Below are 23,483 nucleotides of genomic sequence, written 5' to 3' on the forward strand. Positions count from 1 at the left end.
ATAACAGCCTATCCTAAATTATTAGAATACTTTCCAGTCAAGAACTACATTAAAAGCATATTTCTTTTACTTACTGGACTATATCATACTGCCCAGGACCAGGCCCTGACTTCATAGGAAACTGGAGTCTTCCCAAAGAGTTGCCAAAATGTATCCCCTTATATTTCAAAGTTGCATTGGCAAAATCCTTAAAAAAAATTAAGAAGGTGAACATGAGACATAGTTTAAAAGAGTCGTGAAACAATGTTTCATTTTATTTGGGTCTAAATCTAAAACAAGGACAGCCTTAGTCAAGGGGGTTCCACTAACAAATGCTAAAGTCTCCTTCAACCTAAGTTTATTGCCGCTGTGCCCCATCCCACTCCTGACTCAGCCAAGACTCTAGGGAAAAAGTATGTCTAGCTTTAGTATATCCTCAATCAATATGAACGGCTTTGTCTTGGCAGTGCACGAAGCAATCTAAAACCTTAAGGGCAATAAAGATGAGCTTCTCATTGTTTAACAAAGTGAGGATGGGGCAGAACTGTATGATTTAGGGAACAGAAAGTCTGTTAAAAATGATCTTAATTAAATAGAAATTAATTTCAAGAAAGTAAATTCAAATTCAAGTATCACAGATATTAGAGAATTTCTAATTACCTGGTATTTAAAACTATAATCTATTCATGTAAACTTTTCAAAAAGTAACAAATACATGACAAACAAATTAAACACTACGCCTGGTTCATTTTCTCAATGCTTGAGGTCCAAATCAGTTCTTTAACACTACAGAAATTATTTGTGATATGAGAAATCAACCATCATGTTTCCTTTGCATCCCCTGTAATGTCAATTTTTTAAAATCAAGCTGATGAACAGCCACTTTTATTTTTTTTTATTTTTTAAATGTTTTTATTTATTTTTGAGACACAGAGAGAGACAGAGCATAGTGGGGGAGGGTCAGAGAGAGGGAGACACAGAATCTGAAGCAGGCTCCAGGCTCTGAGCTGTCAGCACAGAGCCCTACGGAGGGCTTGAACTCAAGAATGGGAGATCATGACCTGAGCTGAAGTCGGACGCTTAACCGAGTGAGTTACCAGGTGCCCCAATAAATGTCAAAATTAAGCATGACCCTGAAAAGTTCACTTTAGAGAAGTTAAAGGATCTGCTTTCATTAGAAATGAATAAAATAATAAAATATAACATAAGAACAGTAATCTCTCTTACAGAAATTCTTTTTTGTTGACCTAATATATTCTAAATTGAGCAATCACTTAAGAATTTTTTAAATCATTTTTTAACCAATGGTAAAAGGTAAACTCTATTTTTTTAATTCATATTTGTAAAAACATACCTTTAAAATAAGCTTGGATAAATACTCTAACTTATATACACATAAAAAAATAAAATCCCCATAATAAACTTGTAGGTTAACTGCATAAAACAGTGTCACCCCTTCTACGTGACTATTACTCTTCTAGAATAGTTAGACCAACCTCTGTCAATTATCATAATTGATATATAAATAATCATTAATGATAAATCATAATGATTTCATGATAATCATAATTGATAAGTAAATAATCATTAATGAAATAAATAGCACTATTAGTGATGGAAAGTGTAATTCCAGTTCAAAATGGTGAATCAAACCCCACATCTGCCCAACTCCTACTAAAACTTCAAAAGAAGTGTATAAAATAGACACAAATTATCAATGCTAGAAACTAAGAGAAAGTGTTATTCACATGCCAAAACTTCAATGAATTTCTGGGAAATATAGCACAGCAGAGACTATAACTAGAAAAGGAACTTATTGTATATGAAAAGAACCTCCTCTGAAGCTTTTGATGATCCCAAAGAGACAGAAACTAGAGATAAGGATGGACTTGGGTGGTGGGAGCAATTCTCGAAATTCCTTGCACCCTTTGAGATTTGTGCCAGAGCCATTACGTGAAGTGATGAAAGACAATGTTAACACCACTCTATTCTTGGCATACATGGTTGAAAATAAATTGGAAGCACAGCCATTGCCTCCAAGGAGGACACACTTTCTATTTACAGAGGCACCACTCCAGAAAGCTTCAGGACACCACAACAAAATCCAAAAAGAACCTGGTACAGCACTAAAATTCCCTACTATGTCAAAATGCCTTTTACTCCCTAGGACTTACCATTAATCACTAACCCTCACATGTTGTATAATACAAACACAATAAAACTAAACTGTCCCTTCCACACCCACCAGATCTTCAAGAATTAAAAAATAGGGGCCAAGACAATCTCTGACAGAATTTTGATGCTTCCATAAAGTGAAATGGGACCTTTGCTGATTCTTTTTATAGATGCAATCACAAAGAGAAATTGAACTACAGTTTCTCTACAGGTTTCCCTTGCTTGATTTCCCTTGTCTGTTCCTTGCTTGGGGGTGGTAGAGGATGTTGGAGCCAAGGGTAAAGAAACAGAGTTAATAATTATTTCTAAGTAGGATGCAGACATGTCTTGAAATGTCTGGTGAACTGAATGGGCAAACCAACCAGAAGGCAAATGTGAAAACAAATCCTATAGGAAGTAACTAATCATAATGACTCTCACCCAGTAAGAAATTTGTACTGTCAAAAGAGTAGCAATGCTAAATACTGAATATTTTCTGTTGACTGAATTCACCACCTAACAGTCCCCACTGGATTTATGCAAGTGTCCTGTGGGGTACAAAGAGGCTATGATAAAAATCTAAAAGACCTCTTTCATTAAACACTGGTAAAACTGAGCGATACTTTTAGACCCCTCTAACACAGTATAACACAAAGACAGAAGAACATTATCCCCCCAACCTCACCCCAGCTCATCACGCACTTTAGCTGTGATCAAGTACAATGGTACAAACGCCCAGCAGAGAGCACCATCTGGCAAGAGACTGAAGAGCCTGGTGGAACAGCAGCTGTCTCCGTGGAAATAGACTTGTCAGGGAGCATGGTCCAGACAGCCTCCTGAGGACTCCCAGAAACACCAGGAAAGGAGAAGTCTGCAGAAGGCTAGAGGACCTCTACCATCATTAGGAGGAGACAACATACTTATATTTGAGCTATTAGCAAAGCTGTGACTCTCTTTAGTATTCACAATCCAATGAAGTCTGGAAAAACTGGTTGTATAAATAAAAAAGGATTAATCCTTATTTCCACAAGAAATATTCTGATCTCAATGTACTTAGATTATTAATGCATAGATCCCTTCTAATGAATTACAACACAAATAGAAGAGAGTATACATACAGAGTACATACATACATACATATATAGAAAGTATATATTGCTTTGGCACTCCTGAGTATAACACAAAAATAAGGCAGTCAGACCATCCAAAGATTTCTCATCTTCACTACGGATGTTCAGCTTTAACACGCTATGAAGCTATAACACTATAAAGCACTAAATCAAAGTAAGATGATATTATTACTATTATTACAGTCATAAGTACGCTTTCTAGCCGATCCATAATTCTCAAGCCCAGATCTTTGTCAGTACTAGAAGGAACAGAGATATGAATAAAAATGGGAAGAGCTATCCCACCAATCTCTGTAACACATAGAGTATACACTGATTTGGCACTCCTGAGTGTAACACAAAAGGGAATAAGGCAGTCAGACCATGCAAAGGCTTTGGATCTGGCTGCAGACACAAATGCTATAATACCTAGCAGAACAGCATAGAAAAACGGCACAGACTAACACGTCCAGCAGAGCCACAGATGGTAGTAGAGGAATGCTGGAAGAAACTGCAGCATCCCCTAGAGGAGCTGAAAAGCAGCCTGTTCCTTCAGGCCAGTGACAACTCCAAAGACTGCTGCACCCTACAGAGCTTCAGGAAAAGGAAGAATGGCAAGCCACACAACACTTTATTTTGCTAAAGTACGTGTTCTAGACCGTCTTTCACATGCAATTACCTAATATAGCCATAAATTTCAAAGTACATATATGGTTTTGCAGACAGAAAAAGCGTAATTTCTCCATTTGTTCTGTACTTTATTTCTACTTAGAAATTAAGTCAAATTTCATAATTGTGCAGATTTTTGGCATAATAAGAAGTGAAGCACACAAATGTAGAACTCTGTTCTAATATAATATAGCCATTTTAGGTATGTTAGATGTTTTATATATTTCAGGCAGGAGCATATCCATTTTTATTTACTATAGCCTATAGATTTTATTCATTTTTGAGAGACAGAGTATGACCAGGGGAGGGGCAGAAAGAGAGAGAGGGAGACACAGAATCAAAGCAGGTTCCAGCCTCCGAGCTGTCAGCACAGAGCCCAACACAGAGCTCGAACTCACAAACCGCGAGATCATGACGTGAGCCGAAGTCGGATGCTTAACCGACTGAGTCACCCAGGTGCCCCAAGCCTATAGATTTTTTAAATATCAATATTGTAAGACAGCATTTTGATAAATCATCTTACATCACATTTTTAAAGCCTAAAAATACATGTTAGAGTTTTATATTAATTCTTTTAACATGGCACTTCAAAACCTTGAGCAGAATTATGTCTAAGAAGCTTTCTTCAGGTTAATTTCCACTGTTCTGATTTTGTCCAGTAGAAGGGAAGATTATGCACACATGTGCATATTCACCATTCAACACATTAGCAAAATCCTTTTCCTGTATATATACTAACATTCATTTCACCTAAACCATGTGAATTGACAACTACTTAATTCACTAACCTCTGACTGTGGAGGTTACTCAGGTAAATGTTCAATCTGAAATTTAATTTAAAAGCCTCTTAAAAACGCAACACAGAAAATGAAAAATAAATTGATGCACTCTTAACTCTAAATCATACTCTCTTTATGTCAAGAAGTGTTGACAATACCAATTTCAAGGTCATTGTCAACTTGGAAAATCATTAGCAAATAAAATATGACTTAATTGAAGCAAACTCAGCATGGAGCTGCATTATTTTAAGTGAATGTTGTAATATAACTTGAAGAAGAATTACTAACTGCCACTCCCATTGACAATAAAATGTATGAAGAAGGGGCTATGCAACTTTTCCACCACATCTTTTCCATAATTAAGTATGGAAATAGGATTTGTGAAGAATTAAAAGTCCCAAAGTGCATCAATTCAAACACTAATGGACTGCTCTCCAGCATGGCAGCACATAGGTATTTCCCAGCATGTTATCATTAGCAAATGTCAGTGCCATAATTCCAACCACAAACGTTTGAAATTTCAAGCTTGTGAAATCCACTTCTGGAAAGTAGACTTCTAATGGTTACCTGGACTTTTCTTAAAAAGGGAGAGAGAAATAGAGAACCTATATTTTATAATTCAAATGTTAGAAAGAGACAGAGAGAGAGAACCTAAATTTTATAATTCAAATATTACACAAAGTAATTTATACATACAATTTTTCTTTACTGATTATATATGCAGCTAAAATGTATCATTTGTTGGCTAGAATCTTATATAACTCTTAATTTCAGAATTTCTTCTCTATTTAAATGCTATGTAAAATATCTTCAGCAGATGTTATTCACCACATCAGGGAAGAATCACAATAATTACACATCCATTGGATTATTTTTCTTAATTTTCTATTAATACATCTAGAAACTGAGTCCATATATTATATTATCTCAAAAAGTAGCTAAGGAGATATATAGAATTAACAGAAATCGGGTAAGACCTAAATGAACATTACTACAGTATCAATTTCATAGTAGTCTATAGGAACATGTTGGGTTTTTTTTTTTCTGAAGGAAAAATAAGAAATTTTACATGTAAAAGTAATGTTTAGTCATATGTGGAAAAGGTTTTGTACATCTAGGTAAGCTTGGAGGCATGATTTTGGTCTTCGAATAGATAATATATTATTCCAAAACAAAGAAGTGTGTGTGTGTGTGTGTGTGTGTGTGTGTGTGTGTGTGTGTGTGTGTATGTGTGTGTGTGTATGTATATATATACATACCATATATATCTATATACCATATTTATATACCATATATGTATACATACCATATATATACATATCATATATATATACATACTATATATATAGTGTACATATACATATAGTATAGTTTTTAAAAAAGAATAACCATCTTAAGATATAAACAGAAATCAGAGAACTGTTTAAGCTAAGGCCAAGGATCTATCATTATTGTGAAAAAAGTTTAAGTAACCTGGCCAAGAACAAATAACTCTTAAGTGGTAAAGTGAAGAAACAAACCCAGGCAGTATACTCCATTACACTACCTCTCATAACTTTTTACCTTGGACAGCATATACTGCTATTAAACCACAGGACTTCCATTAATTTCACAGCAATTTTTACAATATTTATTTCCATTGTTCTTCTAAGCATCTTCCTCAAATATCTAGGATACTGGTACTCTCTGTTGATGAAGACTAATTATTTTGACATTATTAACAGGATGATGGGATAGTGAATGCCTAAAAAACCAGGTATGGCATTGAGAGAGCAAAATACTCATGGGACAAAAGACCCATAGTCAGAAATAAATGGGAAATCTCAAGGTGAGAATAAGAGACACATCTTTAACTCACAATGTCCTTATTCTCCATATTTCCAGAGGTAACCTCATTCCAAAGCATGAAGCCGTCCATGAGGTCTTTTCAACGTTTTTTTTTTGTTGTTGTTTTTTTTTTTTTTATTATTTTTGGGACAGAGAGAGACAGAGCATGAACGGGGGAGGGGCAGAGAGAGAGGGAGACACAGAATCGGAAACAGGCTCCAGGCTCCGAGCCATCAGCCCAGAGCCTGATGCGGGGCTCGAACTCACGGACCGCGAGATCGTGACCTGGCTGAAGTCGGACGCTTAACCGACTGCGCCACCCAGGCGCCCCCGTCCATGAGGTCTTAAAACATCTATATTTGAATATAAAATGTTATCATTTTTACTATGTTCCATAATCAGTAGGAATCAGAGGAGTCACAAGCTAAAAATTAAATAATACTGGCTTATGCATTTACCATTATCATTGTTATTTCTTTGGGTGGACTTAAATTACTCTCTAATAACCTTTCATTTCAGCCTGAAGGACTGCCTCTAGTATTTTCTTTAAGAGAAATACCAGAGAGAAATTCTATCAGTTCCTGTTGGTCCGGGAATGTCCTAATTTCACCTTCAGTTTCAAAGAATAGAATTCTTGATTTTTTTTTCAGCACTTTAAGGCTATCATCCCACTGCCTTCTGGCCTCCATAGTTTCTAGTAAGTCAGTTGTTAATTTTATTGGGGAATTCCTTGTCCCTTCTCTTGTTCCTTTGACTGTTTCTCTTTGTCTTTGGCTTTCAACAGTTTGACTGTAATATATCTCTTTACATTTATCCTGTTTGGAATTCATTGAGCTTCTTTTATGTGTAGATAAATATTTTTCATCGAATTTGGGGTGTTTTTAGTCATTACTTCTTCAAATATTCTCTCCACTCCTTTTTCTTCTTTCATCCTGAGACTTCCATTAGGCATATGTTGCTATGCTTGATGGTGTTCCAAAGTCTCTAAGGCTATGTTAATCTTTCTTCATTCTTTTCTCTTTTGTCAGACTGCACAGTATCAATTGATTTGTCCTCAGGTTTGCTAATTCCTTCTTCTGTCAGTTCAAATCCATTACTGAATCCCTCTAGCAAATATTCATTTTCATAACTGTCTTTTTCAATTCTAGAATTTCTATTTGATTTCTTTCTATAATTTCTAACTTTTTATTGATATATTCTACTTGGTGAAACACTGTTCTTATATTTTCCTTTAGTTCTTAGTTCTTTAGACATACCTTCCTTTACTTCTTTGAATATATTTAAAATAGCTGATTTAACAACTTCGTCTAATAAGTCCAACATACTGGCTTCCTCAAGAACAGTTTCTATCCATTGCTTCTTTTCCTACATATGGGACATATTTTTTTGTTCTTTGTATCTCTCAGAATTTTTTGTTGAAAATTGCATGTTTTAGATAATAAAATATTGCAATACTGAAAATCAGAATCTCTCCCTGCCACCTAAAGGTTTGTTGTTGTTTGGCTAGTGATTTTCCTAGACTATCTACAGATTCTGTATTCTTTGTCATAATGTATCTACTGAAGTCCCAGCCTGGTTAGTGAGTGGTCAGGTAATGGTTGGACCAAGGTTGGACAAGGCATTTCTTTAAATGCCTTGAACCAATAAGTCTCCAACCTCTGCAGAGGTACTCTTTGCATGTGTTGGGGCACACCTTCAATGTTCAAGTACACAGTTTATAAGTCTGCCTTAGTCTTCACTTCCTGCCTGTATAGAGCCTCAAGGTCACCTACAGGTAAGAGCTTTGTACTTTGTCAACTCTGTTTTTGCAGTGATGGGTTAACTACGAAATTCCTTTGAGTGTTTTACAGGATTAAGCAAATAAATATATTGAGAATAATGGAATGATAAGTTTCTCAAATATGGAAAAGGAAAGCCTAGAACAAATCTGTGGTACTAGACTGGAATTTCCTAAGAACAAGACACTCTCTTTTATAACCACAACATAGTTATCAAAATCAGGTATCAGCATAAACTCAAAGTTTTTAATATAAAGATCAATAAAAAGTAAGTATGAATCTCTAACTCATCGACTGATGGCCTGGAGCAGTGACACCTCATTAGCAATGCATGTACATAGTATACTGATCTTGTTTTGAAATACCATTCTCTACTAAATGGAAGTAGGAGGGTTCCTTAAAGAAATGTCTGATTCCAAAGCTGGGGCAGGGAAAAAAAAATAAGTGTACCTGAAACATCTTATTGTGCCAGAAGGTAAAGAAATGCTAAAAGAATGATAAGGACATGTCAAAAAGACACTAGGAATAGCTTAAAAGGACTCCTAAGGATCAAATCTGAGGTAATTTAAACCTCAAAATAAATAATGACAGTAATAAATTGTAACTCTTTGAGTAAAACAGGAATTCATTAATCTATACCGATATAAATGGGAAAGATAAAGCTCTTCTTCATAATAAAGTGCCAACAAATAAATGTTAAAGGAAAGATGGAGTTATAAAACCACCATTTGAGGAGCGCCTGGGTGGCTCGGTCAGTTAAGCATCCAAATTCAGCTCAGGTCATGATCTCCCAGTTTGTGAGTTCCAGCCCCCCATGGAGCTGTGTGCTGACAGCTCAGAGCCTGGAGCCTGCTTCGGATTCTGTGTCTCCCTCTCTCTTTGTCCCTCCCCCACTCACACTCTGTCTCTCATCTCTCTCAAAAATAAATAAACACGGGGCGCCTGGGTGGCACAGTCGGTTAAGCGGCCGACTTCAGCTCAGGTCACCATCTCGCGCTCCATGGGTTCAAGCCCCGCGTCCGGCTCTGGGCTGATGGCTCAGAGCCTGGAGCCTGCTTCCGATTCTGTGTCTCCCTCTCTCTCTGCCCCTCCCCCGTTCATGCTCTGTCTCTGTCTCAAAAATAAATAAAACGTTAAAAATAAATAAATAAATAAACACTAAAAAAAAAAAAAAACACCATTTGATAAACACAGTAAAATTAATTTAGGCACCATCAAAGGATATTAAACTAGTGAGTGTGATGAAGAAAATAATATCTATCCTTAAAGTAACTCCCACAAAACATCTATAATTTAAAAAAAAAATGGTAACTTTACAGTAGATAAAACTGAAAGACATCACCTCAAGTTAACATCACCAATCTTGGGATAAGCAGACATCCTGTGCCTGAGAAGGAAACATCACTTTTGTAGTACTCCTGCCAAAATATAAACTTACTCTAATCATGTGAATATGCACAAATCTCAAATTAAGAAATATTCTACAAAATAACTAGGCTGTACTCTACAAAAACTCAAGGTTACAACTGACAAAGACTAAAGAACTGTGCTAAATTAAAGGAATCTGAAGAGACACGACAACTAATGGCAATGTGTAATACCAGATTTGACTCCAGAATAAAATTATTTAAAAAAAAAAAGATATCATTGAGATCATTAGCATTTATTTTAAATCTGTAGATCAGATATTAGTATTATGTGAATGAAAACTTCCTGCTTTTGATAATTACATTGTGGTTATAAAAGAGAATGTCTTGTTCTTAGGAAATATACATTGAAGTATTTAAGAGTAAAGGGACATCATGTCTTAAATGTGCCCTCCAATTCTTTGATAAAAATAATAATATAAATATATAGGAAGAAAAACTGATAAAGCAAATGTGATAAAATGTTAACTGCAGAATCTGAGCAAGTTATATGGTAATTCTCTGGACTATTCTTGTAACTTTTCTATCAGTCTGAAAATATTTCAAAATTTAATTTTTTTTTTTTAAAGAAAAGTAATAGGGCACCTGGGTGGCTCAGTTGATTGAGCATCCAACACTTGATTTGGGGTCAGTCATGATCCCACGGTCGTGGGATTGAGCCCCATGTCAGGCTCCACACTGAGCATGGAAACTTCTTAACATTCTCTCTCTCTCTCCCTCCGCCCTTCTCTACCTGCCCCCAAATAAAAAATTTTAAAAAGTACTAACTGAGAACAATAAATGAATTAGATCCACATGGTTAATAACATTAAGTCAAAAAACAAGCAGCCTACATACCAGATGATACCATTTACTTAAAATTTTTAAATCACACAATATATATTGTTATTCATGTATGTAATATAGATTCAGTGTTTACTTTGGCAAAGGAAAAAGAATGGAAGGAGGGAAACTGGGTAATTATGTTTAATGTTACTATGTTATATGTGATGGTGGGTCCTCCATGAGTATCTGTTATTTTTGTTTACTTCATTTTAGTTTCAGTAAAATCAACATACAGTGTTATATTAGTTTCAGGTGTACAGTGATTCCACAATTCCATACATCACCCACTGTTCATCATGGCAAGTGCACTCCTTTTTTTAATTTTTTTTTAACATTTATTTATTTTTGAGACACAGAGAGAGACAGAGCACGAGAAGGGGAGGGACAGAGAGAGAGGGAGACACAGAATCCGAAGCAGGCTCCAGTCTCTGAGCTGTCAGCACAGAGCCTGATGCAGGGCTCGAACCCACGAACCATGAGATCATGACCTGAACTGAAGTCAGCCGCTTAACTGACTAAACCACCCAGGAGGGTGACAAGCACACTCCTTAATCCCCATTGTCAATTTCACCCATCATCCCACTGACCTCCTCCCCTCTGGTAACCACCAGTTTGTTCTCTACAGTTCAGAGTCTGTTTCTCACTGCTTCTCAGCCTTTGGGCTAAGATCAAGTGCAGAGTCAGTTTCTTAGTTTATCACTCCCTTTTTTTCCCCTTCACTCATTTTTTGTTTCTTAAATTCCACAAGTGAAATCATATGGTATTTGCCTTTCTCTGGCTTACTTAATGTAGCATTATACTCTCTAGTTCCATCCATGTTACAGCAAATGACGAGATTACATTCTTTTTTATAGCTGAATACTATTCTATTGCGTATATGTATTATATATATATATATATATATATATATATATATATCTTCTTTATTCATCTATCAATGGATACTTGGGCTGCTTTCATAATTTGGCTATTGTAAATAATGCTGCTATAAACATGAGGTGCATGTATCCCTTTGAATTAGTGTTTTTGTATTTTGGGGGTAAATACCTACTAATGCAATTACTGGATCATAGGGTGATTCTACTTTTAACTTTTTGAGGAACCTCTATACTGTTTTCCACAGTGGCTGCACCAGTTTGCATTCATGGGTATCTGTTATTATGTTTGTGCTATTCTGTGTGTAATTATATAAATTATAATTAATATATTTTAAAAAAAAAACTTTTCACAATTCAAAGTATCTAAGACCCAAAATGCCCCAGTATAGCCACAAACCAAATGGTTTCTAAAGGTATTTGGCCCTAAGCCCAAAGATGGACATATATACAAAAAAAAAACTATAGAGTATTGAGAGTAAGAGTTAAGCCAAATCTGAGAATACCCGTTCTTCACCCAAGGTGTCTCTCTCTTCAGCCTCTCCTCAAGTCTATGCTTAATTTTGGTCATTTTCCTCATAAGGATTATTCTTCCAGATTTCATAAAAGTATAAAAATACAGCAGGTCCAAAGCACTATGTACTTCAGTCTTGTAATTAAAGTTCCTTACCTTTTTTAACAACCATTTGTGGAATAAATAATGATTACACTATCAGATTCAAATTCCTTTAGTATAAAAATTCTCATTTCCCTTTCAAATTCAGGAAAAGAATATCTATGTATCGCATATGATTATACATTGTAGCAGAGACTTCTAGTAAGTGAAACCTGTTTCCTCTTCTTCCTAGATATAGTTAGACTATATTTACCAGCCTCCTTGGAAGTTAAGTATGGCCATGTACCTGAACTTTAATACCCAGATTTGGCCACAAAATCCTCCCACTAGCAGTGTGATTTTCCCCTTCTGCCAGCTGGATACAGATGAACCGAAGCCCTTTGATGATGAAAGTAACAAATGGAATAAGCATGCATCCCTGAATCTCTACATAGAGGAAAGTCTCTTGTCCACAAGGAACACTCATGTGAGTGAGGAAAAAAAGAATTTCTGTTAAGTTAAGCCATTGACATTTGAGGGTCTATTTATTACTGCAGTTAGGGTTACATTAACTAACAGATGCATAATTATAAACAATCTTCCAATTTTTAATAGGAAATGCATCATACTTACAAATTGAGGTTTATAGTATGCTGGACCTAGTGTGCTGTCACTAGCAGGTGGAAAATGTTTTATAATACTGCCATCCTCATTAATATCATATCCATATGATCGTCCACAAGAAGGAATCGAAGGAACATCAACACTTCTGGAAACTGTAGGTGACCTTGAAAACTTCTGTAAGAAAAACATTTTCTGTTATTTGCTTAGAAGCAAGAGAAAGAATGAAGAACCAAATATTAAAATTACTAAAACGCAATTATTAAATATTGACTTAATAAGTTTCATAATATAAACCAAAAAGGTTTGTTCTATGGAAGTAATTTAAAGGAGTAAATTCAAGTTTTACCTAATCATATAAATTAAGATAATACATAATATTACTATTAAAGCCACCTTAAGAGGTAAGGAGTCCCTCTACCTTGGCTCAGTTATTTATCTTGCTTAGTAAATAAGTGTTTCTCATGCTTAGAATAGGCATTCACTCCTACAGTCACATTCCCAATCACCAGTTCCAAGAGGTTATTTACGCCATGCTATCATAACAGCTGCCAGGCAAAAATGAACTTCATAGTTTTTTTTTGTTTTTGTTTTTGTTTTTTACGTTTATTTATTTTTGGGACAGAGAGAGACAGAGCATGAACGGGGGAGGGGCAGAGAGAGAGGGAGACACAGAATCAGAAGCAGGGTCCAGGCTCCGAGCCATCAGCCCAGAGCCTGACGCGGAGCTCGAACTCACAGGCCGTGAGATCGTGACCTGAGCTGAAGTCGGACGCTCAACTGACTGAGCCACCCAGGCGCCCCTGAACTTCATAGTTTTGTGTAACATTTCCTGGCTTCATTCCTTCCCACTTCCCAGTTCCAGACTTATCTCCATATTACCTATGCCTTGTATAAATATCCTAATTATGCTGACTAGATAGCAAGGAAAAGGTCTATGACATAATACTAAATGGAAATAGAAAGTAGACTTGATGACTATAGGTACATACGATATATGAATTATACATAAGTATATATAGAAATATACATAAGTCATTTAATGATAAACTGAAAGGAGCTATGCAAAAATTAACAGAATTCTCAAAGTTAGAGCCAGAAGTTTTAGGGTGATTATCCTTTTTTCAAAATTTCCTTTAATGTAAATTTATAATTCCTGTAATATATATTTATAATTTAAATAAAAACAAAAAGAAGTAACATATAGTAGAAATACTAGTATAAAATATAGCAAATAAAATACTGGCATTTAAATGATTTATTTATCTGGAAAATTACTTATTAAGAATATATTGATAGGGCACCTGGGAGGCTCAGTCAGCTAAGTGCCCAACTCTTGATTTTGGCTCAGGTCATGCATGATCTCGTGGTTCGAGGATTTGAGCACCACATTGGGCTCTGTACTGACAGTGACGACCCTGCTTAGGATTCTCTGTCTCCCTCTCTCTCTCTCTGCCCCTCCCCTGCTGCCTCTCTCTCAAAACTAAATAAACATAATAAAAAAACTTTTTAAAGAATATATTGATCCTTTGTTGTTTCTGAATAAATAAATGCTATAGTTGAGTACATGCATGCCCAACAGACAATTATGATATAAACATACTATCACTGGCAGAATTTTACTTTTTTTTTATTGCTAGAGACAACTATTAAGTAGTTTCAGTGACACTTATGAGACTGATTATCAAGTTAAAACAGGAGGTATTGAACGGCTTCTGCTACTTTCAAAAATTATTTGCATAATGTCAAGGCTTTCCAAAATATATCCCCTACCTCCTTCTCCATCCTCTTCCTACTATCTGTACTACAAATATTCCAAAGAACTTTGTTCTTTTCCAAACATACCTTGCCATTAAATACCTCAATGTCTTTATTCAGGTGGTTTTCTCTACCTGGAGTGTTTTTTTTCCCATTCTTCTTACCTATTTAGTGAATCATTCTTCAAGATCCAGTTCGATTGTGCTATGACTACTCCCTCCAAAAACTCTCTACGTTGGGCTACTAGTAGACATTTTATTATATGTTTATTAAAATACCAACGCATCAACTGTTTTGTACTGAATTACATTCATTATTTCCCTATTAAAATATAGATCCCAGAGAGCAGTGATTTGTCTTCTATGTATTATCAGTGCCTAGCATTATATCTAGTATTCATAGTCACTGAAAAAATGTCTGATATTAGTTTCAAATGCACAACACACTGATTGACAATTCTATACATTACACAATGCTCACCACAATAAGTACAGTTAACAAATGTCCCCATACAAAGTTATACAATGTTATTGACTATATTCCCTATGCTGTACTTTTCATCTCCATGATTTATTTATTTCATAACTGGAAGGATTCAAAAAAGAAGAGAAAGAAATTCCTAATGTGTCAGTTAAAAAGCATTCATAAGTCTGAAAAAAATGACTTACTACTTTTCAAAAGAAAATACCACACAGTGTCACAAAGAAAATGCAAAAGATTAATGTCTAATAAGACAAGTACTTCCTTCTTAAAAAGACAAAAAAAACAAAAAAAATGTATGATAAATCCTTACATAAGTAAATGAACATTTACTTTGTCCCCCCACACAAAATAGCTGATATTTAAATATACTTAAAGGGGCGCCTGGGTGGCTCAGTCAGTTAAGCGTCCGACTTCTGCTCAGGTCATGATCTCATAGTTGGTGAGTTCAAGCCCCGTGTTAGGCGCTGTGCTGACAGCTCAGAACCGGGAGCCTGCTTTGGCTTCTGTGTCTCCCTCTCTCTCTGCCCCTCCTCTGCTCATGCTCTGTCTCTGTCTCTCAAAAATAAGTAAATGTTAAAAAATTTTAATAAATAAATATAAACCTTAACATCATTGTCATTGCACTGACATTATTCAACTGAATAGTTAGCCCTAAAATATGTTCCCCTAAACAAAGCTGATTAAAATTTAATTAATATGAGCTATGTGAAGGAGTTAGAGAAAGAGGAAAGACAACCACTCTAAATAAACCATGACCAAAATCTTCTAGATTATTTATTTTAAAGGGGTAGGACTTTGGTGTAAAAATTATTACAGAACACCAATGTACCTTTTCAAACATATCACCCGCTAGTCTCCTACACAAATTTTTTACTCCACTTACTATATAAAACATTAAATCTTTTCTATTTTAACTAAAAGAAATATCAGAAGCATAATTTAAAACAGAACATACTGATTGAAGATGCTCTTTAACCTGTAGTGCTTTTCTATTCATGATATCTGATGCTCCATGATAAAACTGATCATAGCTTGCTGGTCCTGGACTATCTGAAACAAACTTCTTAAAACGCTCCTCCCGGTTTTGTAGACTATGGCCTCCTTTTATATTACACTAAATTAGAGAGAAAAATATGAAATAACTTTAAAAAACATTTTATAATTAATACCTATTTGGTAAATTTTACATATTAATATGAACAAACAGTTTTAAAACCCAACCTGAGAGGGTTAAGCCTCTTAACTAAAGACATAGTTCTAGTAAAAGGGGATAACAAGAGAGGATGACAATTATAGTTTTAATTCTGACCTCAAACTAAAATTTACTGTACTTAGGACACTCTAAGAGAATACAAAACTCAGTTTTATAACAGGAATCAAGACAAAGGAATCTTCAAAGTTGTACAGCAGGAATAAAGAGTATGTACTAACAGGCCTCTGGAAAATATGCACCTCTGAAATGAGCTTAAAAAACTGGTAATCAGGGGCACCTGAGTGGCTCAGTCGGTTAAGCGTCAGATTTCGGCTCAGGTCATGATCTCATGGTTCATGAGTTCGAGCCCCGTGTTGGGCTCTGGGCTGACAGCTCAGAGCCTGGAGCCCGCTTCGGATTCTGTGTCTCCCTCTGTCTGCCCCTCTGCTGCTTGCATTCTGTCTCTTGCATTGTCTCAAAAATAAATAAACATTAAAAAAAATTTTTTTTAAACTGGTATTCACACTGCAGGGAAAAATCAAACCTTCCAAGCTTGTTTAGGATTAATTATTTTCGTGAATTATTTTTTGGCTACATCTAGGGAAGTTTATGTAGGCTTACTGGCAACAGCATGGGTTTTTGTTTGATTGATTGTTTTTTGTGTTTTTTAACAGCTTGGTTTTATCTCAAATTAGTTTTACACATTGTTTTTTGCAGAATAGGTACAGGGAGGAATCTCCCACAGCTCTCCATGCCACATGTCTGGATTCTCTGGAATCAGAAAATTATCAACTCGGTAATAGTCAGTGAATTCAGATAAAATTCCATCATATTAGTTTCAATTAACAGTCATAGTGTAATCATTTAAAAATGGTTCATAGTAATAGTGGCATTTGATTAATCAGATTTTTTTAAGTTATTCACTTACCAATACATACTCATGGTATATGTCAGTTGTTCATAATCACTATTAATTGAGTCTATCTCTAGTTTGCATCTTATTCAGCTGCTTTCAGTTTTTTTAACATTTTTTCATTTTTAAGAATGAGAGAGAGGATGAGTGGGGAAGAGGCAGATAGAGCGGAAGACATAGAGTCAGAAGCAGGCTCCAGGTTCTGAGCTGTCAGCACAGAGCCCCATGCGGGGCTCGAACTCACCTACCCCTAGATCATGACTTGAGCTGAAGTCAGATGCTTAACCAACTGAGCTACCCAAACGCCCCTGAGCTTTTAAGAAATACACAAAAGAGGGGCACCTGGGTGGCTCAGTCAGTTAAGCCTCCAACTTCGGCTCAGATCATGAGCTCCCTGTTTGTGAGTTCCACCCCCGTGTCGGGCTCTGTGCTGACAGCTCAGAGCCTGGAGCCTGCTTCAGATTCTGTGTCTCCCTCTCTTCTACACCTCCCTTGCTCACCCTGTGTGTGTGTGTGTGTGTGTGTCTGTCTGTCTCTCTCAAAAATAAATAAACACTTAAAAAATTTAAAAAAAAAAAGAAATACACAAAAGACATCTTATGTTAAAAAAATGAATCAAAATTATATTTTTAGGTCACCAATTCACTACTTAATAACTGTTTTAATGAGATCATAATCCCTATGTTGAAAAGAGCTTGGACCTATAATGAAACGTAATGATTTTGCAAAAACATTAACAAGTTAGATAAAAAGTAAAATCATGTGAAAGGAGAACATCTCCTCAAAACTTAATTATTTGAAAGCCATTACTATAGTCTCTATGATCTTACATTTCACACTGCAGTTTGAATTTATATTGAACTTCAACAGAAGACAGTAAAATTAATCTGATTTTTTAACTGGTAGAAATTAACCAAGAATTTTTTTCCAATTATTCATATTTCATAATTACCAATTCTACTGATTTTACAAGAGTTTATAAAAGGAACTACATGTCAGATAAATAACGCAAAAATTATATTATGAGGTAACTATATATTTTATATGAAAATCTGTGAGAAAAATAGCCTTACTACTTCTTGGGTACTGTGCTTTTGTCTATATGCTATGGTTACTTGATGAATTACTATATTGCCACCAACCTCCCAACAATAAAGGAGGCAGAGTCTCATTTGAAGGGTGAGACCATGCACTGTATCACATACAATATCCTATCATTCAGCTCTAGTGAGATGTATTTCTCAGATCAAAAGTAAAACAGGGGGGCCTGGGAGACTCAGTCGGTTAAGCATCTGACTTCGCCTCAGGTCATGGTCTCACAATTCGTGGGTTCAAGCCCCGCATCGGGCTCTGTGCTGACAGCTCAGAACCTGCAGCCTGCTTCGGATTCTGCGTGTGTCTCTCTCTCTCTCTTTGCCCCTCCCCCCTCACACTCTGTCTCTCTCTGTCTCTCAAAAATGAATAAACATTTAAAAAAAATTTTTTTTTAAGTAAAACAATTTGGACATCTATTACTAGGCCTAGGTAGCAAGAAATATGAAATATAACTATTTATCTACATCCACAGAAGAGATCTCCACATCTAGAACCAACCTTACGTAGCAAGAAACAAGATGGTATCTGCCATGCAGAGACAGGTCACAAACTAGAACAGAATTAGAACCAGGAAAACATAAGTGAAATCTGAAATGACCCTTTGGAGTGGGATTCATTCTAGGAAACAGGATCTGAACAGAATAAGGTATACAACTTAATAGGCTAATAAAATAAAATAAATTAAATTAAATTAAATTTCATTTGAAGTCTCCAAATAATATTTACTAAGTAATTGCTAATAGAAAGCAACATTTCAACCTTTGCTTCCAAAATAAAAGTATTAAAATAAATTATTAATCACTTGCATTAATCTCTAATAAGATTATCCCTTTAATTATTATTCAGTATATTAATTATTTACAGAATTAGTATGCTAACTATGCCACATCACAAATGTATTTCCTAATTCAGTCATTTAAAATAATGAACTTTAGGGGCGCCTAGGTGGCTCAGTTGGTTAAGCGGCCGACTTCGGCTCAGGTCACGATCTCGCGGTCCGTGAGTTCGAGCCCCGCATCGGGCTCTGGGCTGATGGCTCAGAGCCTGGAGCCTGCTTCCGATTCTGTGTCTCCCGCTCTCTCTGACCCTCCCCCATTCATGCTCTGTCTCTCTCTGTCTCAAAAATAAATAAACGTTAAAAAAAAAATTTTTAAATAACGAACTTTATGTTTTAAACTGTGATAAATTCACATTTCTTGAAGTTCTAAAAGTTCTGTAGGAATTTAGCCTAAAACTACCAAAAAAAAAAAAATTCAACAATTGAGTAAATAAGTCATAGTCATCTTTTAAATGAAGGAAATCAATCTTCTCTTGGCATTTGTTTATAGTTTTAAGAACAAAAATAGAGAATACTAGAACTTTTTTTTTTTTTAGGTCAACTATTACATTAAAAAAATTACATTTTCTAATTCCTTATTCTTGAAATCCAAGAAATAAATTGGAATAAAATAAAGTCTGATCTAAATTGCATTTTGCATTATTTTACATGTGGAATTCACTAAAATCAGTATTAATAAAATATCCCAACACCCTCATATTTGTCATATTTAACAAGTTTGAAATCTATCTATTGTATATTTTATTCCATTCCCCTCTTCGAAGAGTGGAGTTACAGTCTTTATAAAGCACTACTGGTAGAACTAGCAAACCCATAGACCCATAATACACTGGCCATAGGCAATGGAGAGGAAATGGGAGTGACATTTCCAATTAACTGTAATGACCCACTACTATTTTTTTGCTTTTTGTCCTCTAGGCATTAGTATTCTAGAAGTTTTAAGAAACCAGGAAAGAGCCATAAATGTCCCACTGAATTGGAAGTTGAGACCATGCCTGGCCATTCCAGCTTCCTTATGCTAGAAAGCAGAAAACAAAATAAGGAAGTCAGTGTATTGGCTGAGGTGATTAACACTGGCCAGGACTGAAAAACAGGACTAATGAGGGGGCTACAGCACTGTGGTGGGAAGAACACAGAGACACACTTTGCAGAGCTTCCTCGAACTATAATGCCTAGTGAAAATGCTAAGAGCAAGTTTATTTAAAGATTTGAGAAGGAAGCCTGTGAACAGAGCACAGACTTCTTAGAACTAAAGACTGTAGTCACCACATCAAGCTAAAAACTCCACCAGATAAAGTCCCTGTTAAAGAGACAGGGAACACAGAATGAGTAATGGAAAAATCTTAAACCACCTACAGCTTCATGATCAGTTACAGAAACTAACAGATCCCATCTGCATTTCCTTGCTTCCCACATCACTTTGTTTTCATTTTCCCCCTCTCTCTTTCCCTCTTCTGTTGTAAAATGGCAGCACTAATAATGGATAAAATTTATTGAATGCTACCTATAATCAAGCACTATTTTTAAATGCTTACTAACATTTAATTCTTAGAAAAATCCTACAAATTTAGTATCTCTGTTAAACAGATGAGGACACTAAAGCCCAGAGATTAAGTAGTGAAGATTAAGTCTTACAGTTAGTAAGTGGCAGAGACAGATTTCAAACATAGGTAGTCTAGGGGCACCTGGGCGGCTTATTGGTTAAGCGTCTCACATCAGCTCAGGTCATGATCTCGTGGTTTGTCAGTTCAAGCCCTGCAGCAGCTCTGTGCTGACAGCTGAGAGCCCGGAGCCTGCTTCAGATTCTGTGTCTCCCTCTCTATCTGCCATTCCCCCTATCGTGCTCTGTCTCTCTGTTTCTTTCTCTCTAAAATGAATAAACATTAATTTTTTTTAAAAAAAAACAAAATGAAAAACAAATGTAGGCAGTCTAATTCCAGAGTTCACACTACTAACCACTTCTTTATAGTATCTCATGTTATATTTACTTACCATTTAATCTATAAGTTGCAGAATAATGGAAAAGGAATATGAAAAAACAAGAGTAAAAATGGCCTTAATATAGAGATCCATTCGATAGTCACACTGTAATACCATCTCTGAATGCAATAGCTAGACACTAGTTTGGCTCCTTCAGAGAAGTTATACTTGAAAATTATACATAAAATAATTTCATTTTTAAAATTATATGTATGGAAAGAATTGTGTGTATGTGTGGTGCACATTAGAACGAAGAGAACTGGACGGTCAAGGGGTAAAATGTAATGTAAATCTATTGTTTTCTATCTGTCCAGCAGATAGAAATCTTCCCTATACTTTGTGGTTTTAAAGGAGGTTCCAAACACAGGATCCTCTATCCCAGGAACCATTGGACCAATCAGGTTCTCCCTACTGGGAATTTTAACACTGAGTGGAGTCACACATAAAAAACAGACGGAGTTCTAGAATTAAGTTATCTAATGGCAGTTCCCTATTGCAGTTCTTACTTCTGACATACCTGGAATCGTCTTAGTCCTGTCCCTCCTTCAGACCTCACTGTTCAATTCATCCTTCAGGTCCATAAGCCACCCAAATACTCTTCCTATACATATTATTGTAAATCCAGTATCTGTCTTAGAAATCTATTTTATTGCTTCCAACAAAAAAATCCTGATAGAATAGTTGCTATTATTAATTTAGGAAGTCTAATTCAACAATTAAGGCATCAATGACTGCACCTGGGCCTCCAACAGAGGAGATAAAGATCTGCTGGGCTCAACAAGGAGTCATTATGTATGAATGCAAAATGTATGTGAAAAGGGTAAAAGATGATATTCATGATTATGAAGATATTGGAGTTACATCCATGGCTTCTGAACATGAATGGGTCATCAAAAATATTCTGGTCATAGACTCTTGAGACTGTATAGGTGCAAGATGAGATAATGGCAATACTATAGCTTAAGAGTATGACACAAAAACTAATTCTTTCACTCTACTGCCACCCTCCTTCTACAGATCTTGATCATTTACACAACTTTCACATACCATAATTCATTCAATAGTCTTATTCTCCCATTGAAGAGTCTCAAGAACCATGAAGCATGTAACAATGTTTTATGTCTTATAGAATATATAGAATAATGGAGAACACCCAACCAGGCAATCAATATTAAACACATTTATTTTCTCTTATTCTAATAACAAAATATAGATTAAAAGGAGAAAGAAGATGATATGAAGGAAAAATAAAATATGATAAATCACATATTAGTCTATTAGAGGAAGAAAGCATGATTCTTATTAACTCAGACAATTATAACTATTACAAATTTACCTGTGCTTCTGAAACATTATAGTGTCCTGGACCTGGAACAGCTTTCTCAGTGTTAGAAGCAAAAGTAAAAGTACTGTCTCTGGCAGCCAAAGAAAGGAATGGTGCATAGCCACCTATAAAAGTAAAATCATATCACTGGCAGATAAGATAGGGTCCCAGTGACTTCACAGAAAAAGCATCCAAAATATATAAAATCATTTAGTAACTTCAGTTGTTGAGACTACATTTTCAGAACCAATGGGTGCCCTCAGAAGTTGTTGCATTTTTTAAAAAATCTGGTGTAACAGCAGAGTGTTTATTAATATATATTAAATAAAAGAACCTACAGAACTGGAATTCCTAAACAACAGAAAAAAATACTTAAAGAAATAAAAAACAAAAGTCCTTTTTCTTTTAGGTACATCTGGTTGAGATGAAAATGTCAGTTATGCTTAGCTAATAAAATGTTTTTATCCACAGAAGACCAGTGTTTCATATTCTGGAATAGCACCTACTATTTGTAGAAAATAGCATACATAAAGTTGCAGAGACAGCTTAGATCGAAATAATTTAAAGTGAGTTTACAGCAAGTAATTAATAATGTCTCTTTACTTTGGTACATAGTTGGTACTTGGTAAATATTTCTTGATTACCTGACCTCAAATAAAGATTTACAAATCTAAGATACAAATTTCATTGGAACAAGTAATCATAAAATTAGACAAACTTAATAAATTTAGTAGACACACGTAGTCTGCTGAAAGATTTATAAAAAAATTTTAAGAAATGGAAAATGAGTATAGTGTAAGCAACACACATTAAAGAAGTGATGGAAGAGAATAGAGCAACTATCTTCAACAGGTAATAAAAGAATGAAAGTGAGGACTCATATTTGTGTGAATCTTAAACACTAAAGGAAGATGTACAATACTGTGAGAATACATGGTATTAATTAGTGTAGCTTAAAATCTTGTTAATTTTGATTAAGGAAAAATATTTTTAAAACAAGAAATAATGTGTTTATTTTAAAGCACACATTTATTAAAATGCAACTGAAATCAAGAATTATTTGTTATATCACTAAAGAAAAGCAGCAAACCATGAAAGAGAACAAGATACAAATTTCCTTCAAAACACACACATAAGCACACACAAACCAAGCCACAGATTATAAAAACATGAACAGTGCACACACCAGAAAATGTTCTTCCAAAAGGCAGAAAAACACGTCCCATAAACAGGAGGAAAATCACTGAAAAGAAACAGATCTA

The 23,483-nt window shown here is 35.3% G+C and overlaps 1 protein-coding gene across 2 annotated transcripts in view; it reads right to left on the reverse strand.

The window, feature by feature from the left end:
• STPG2 (sperm tail PG-rich repeat containing 2) overlaps nt 1–23,483 on the reverse strand; it is a 596,947-nt gene that overhangs the window by 564,330 nt on the left and 9,134 nt on the right. Inside the window, exons 3-6 of one of the 2 annotated variants that reach the window (XM_078445122.2) lie at nt 22,234–22,346; nt 15,835–15,993; nt 12,651–12,815; nt 75–187 (exon numbers count right to left, since the gene is read on the reverse strand). In XM_078445122.2, the coding sequence (XP_078301248.2) occupies nt 75–187; nt 12,651–12,815; nt 15,835–15,993; nt 22,234–22,346 (550 nt within the window). The remainder of the gene's footprint in view (nt 1–74; nt 188–12,650; nt 12,816–15,834; nt 15,994–22,233; nt 22,347–23,483) is intronic. The other variant, XM_060654598.3, reaches the window with a different exon arrangement.

The sequence above is a fragment of the Panthera onca genome, chromosome B1, assembly GCF_046562875.1.
Source record: "Panthera onca isolate mPanOnc1 chromosome B1, mPanOnc1 haplotype 2, whole genome shotgun sequence".
In the NCBI taxonomy this organism is placed as follows: Eukaryota; Metazoa; Chordata; class Mammalia; order Carnivora; family Felidae; genus Panthera; species Panthera onca.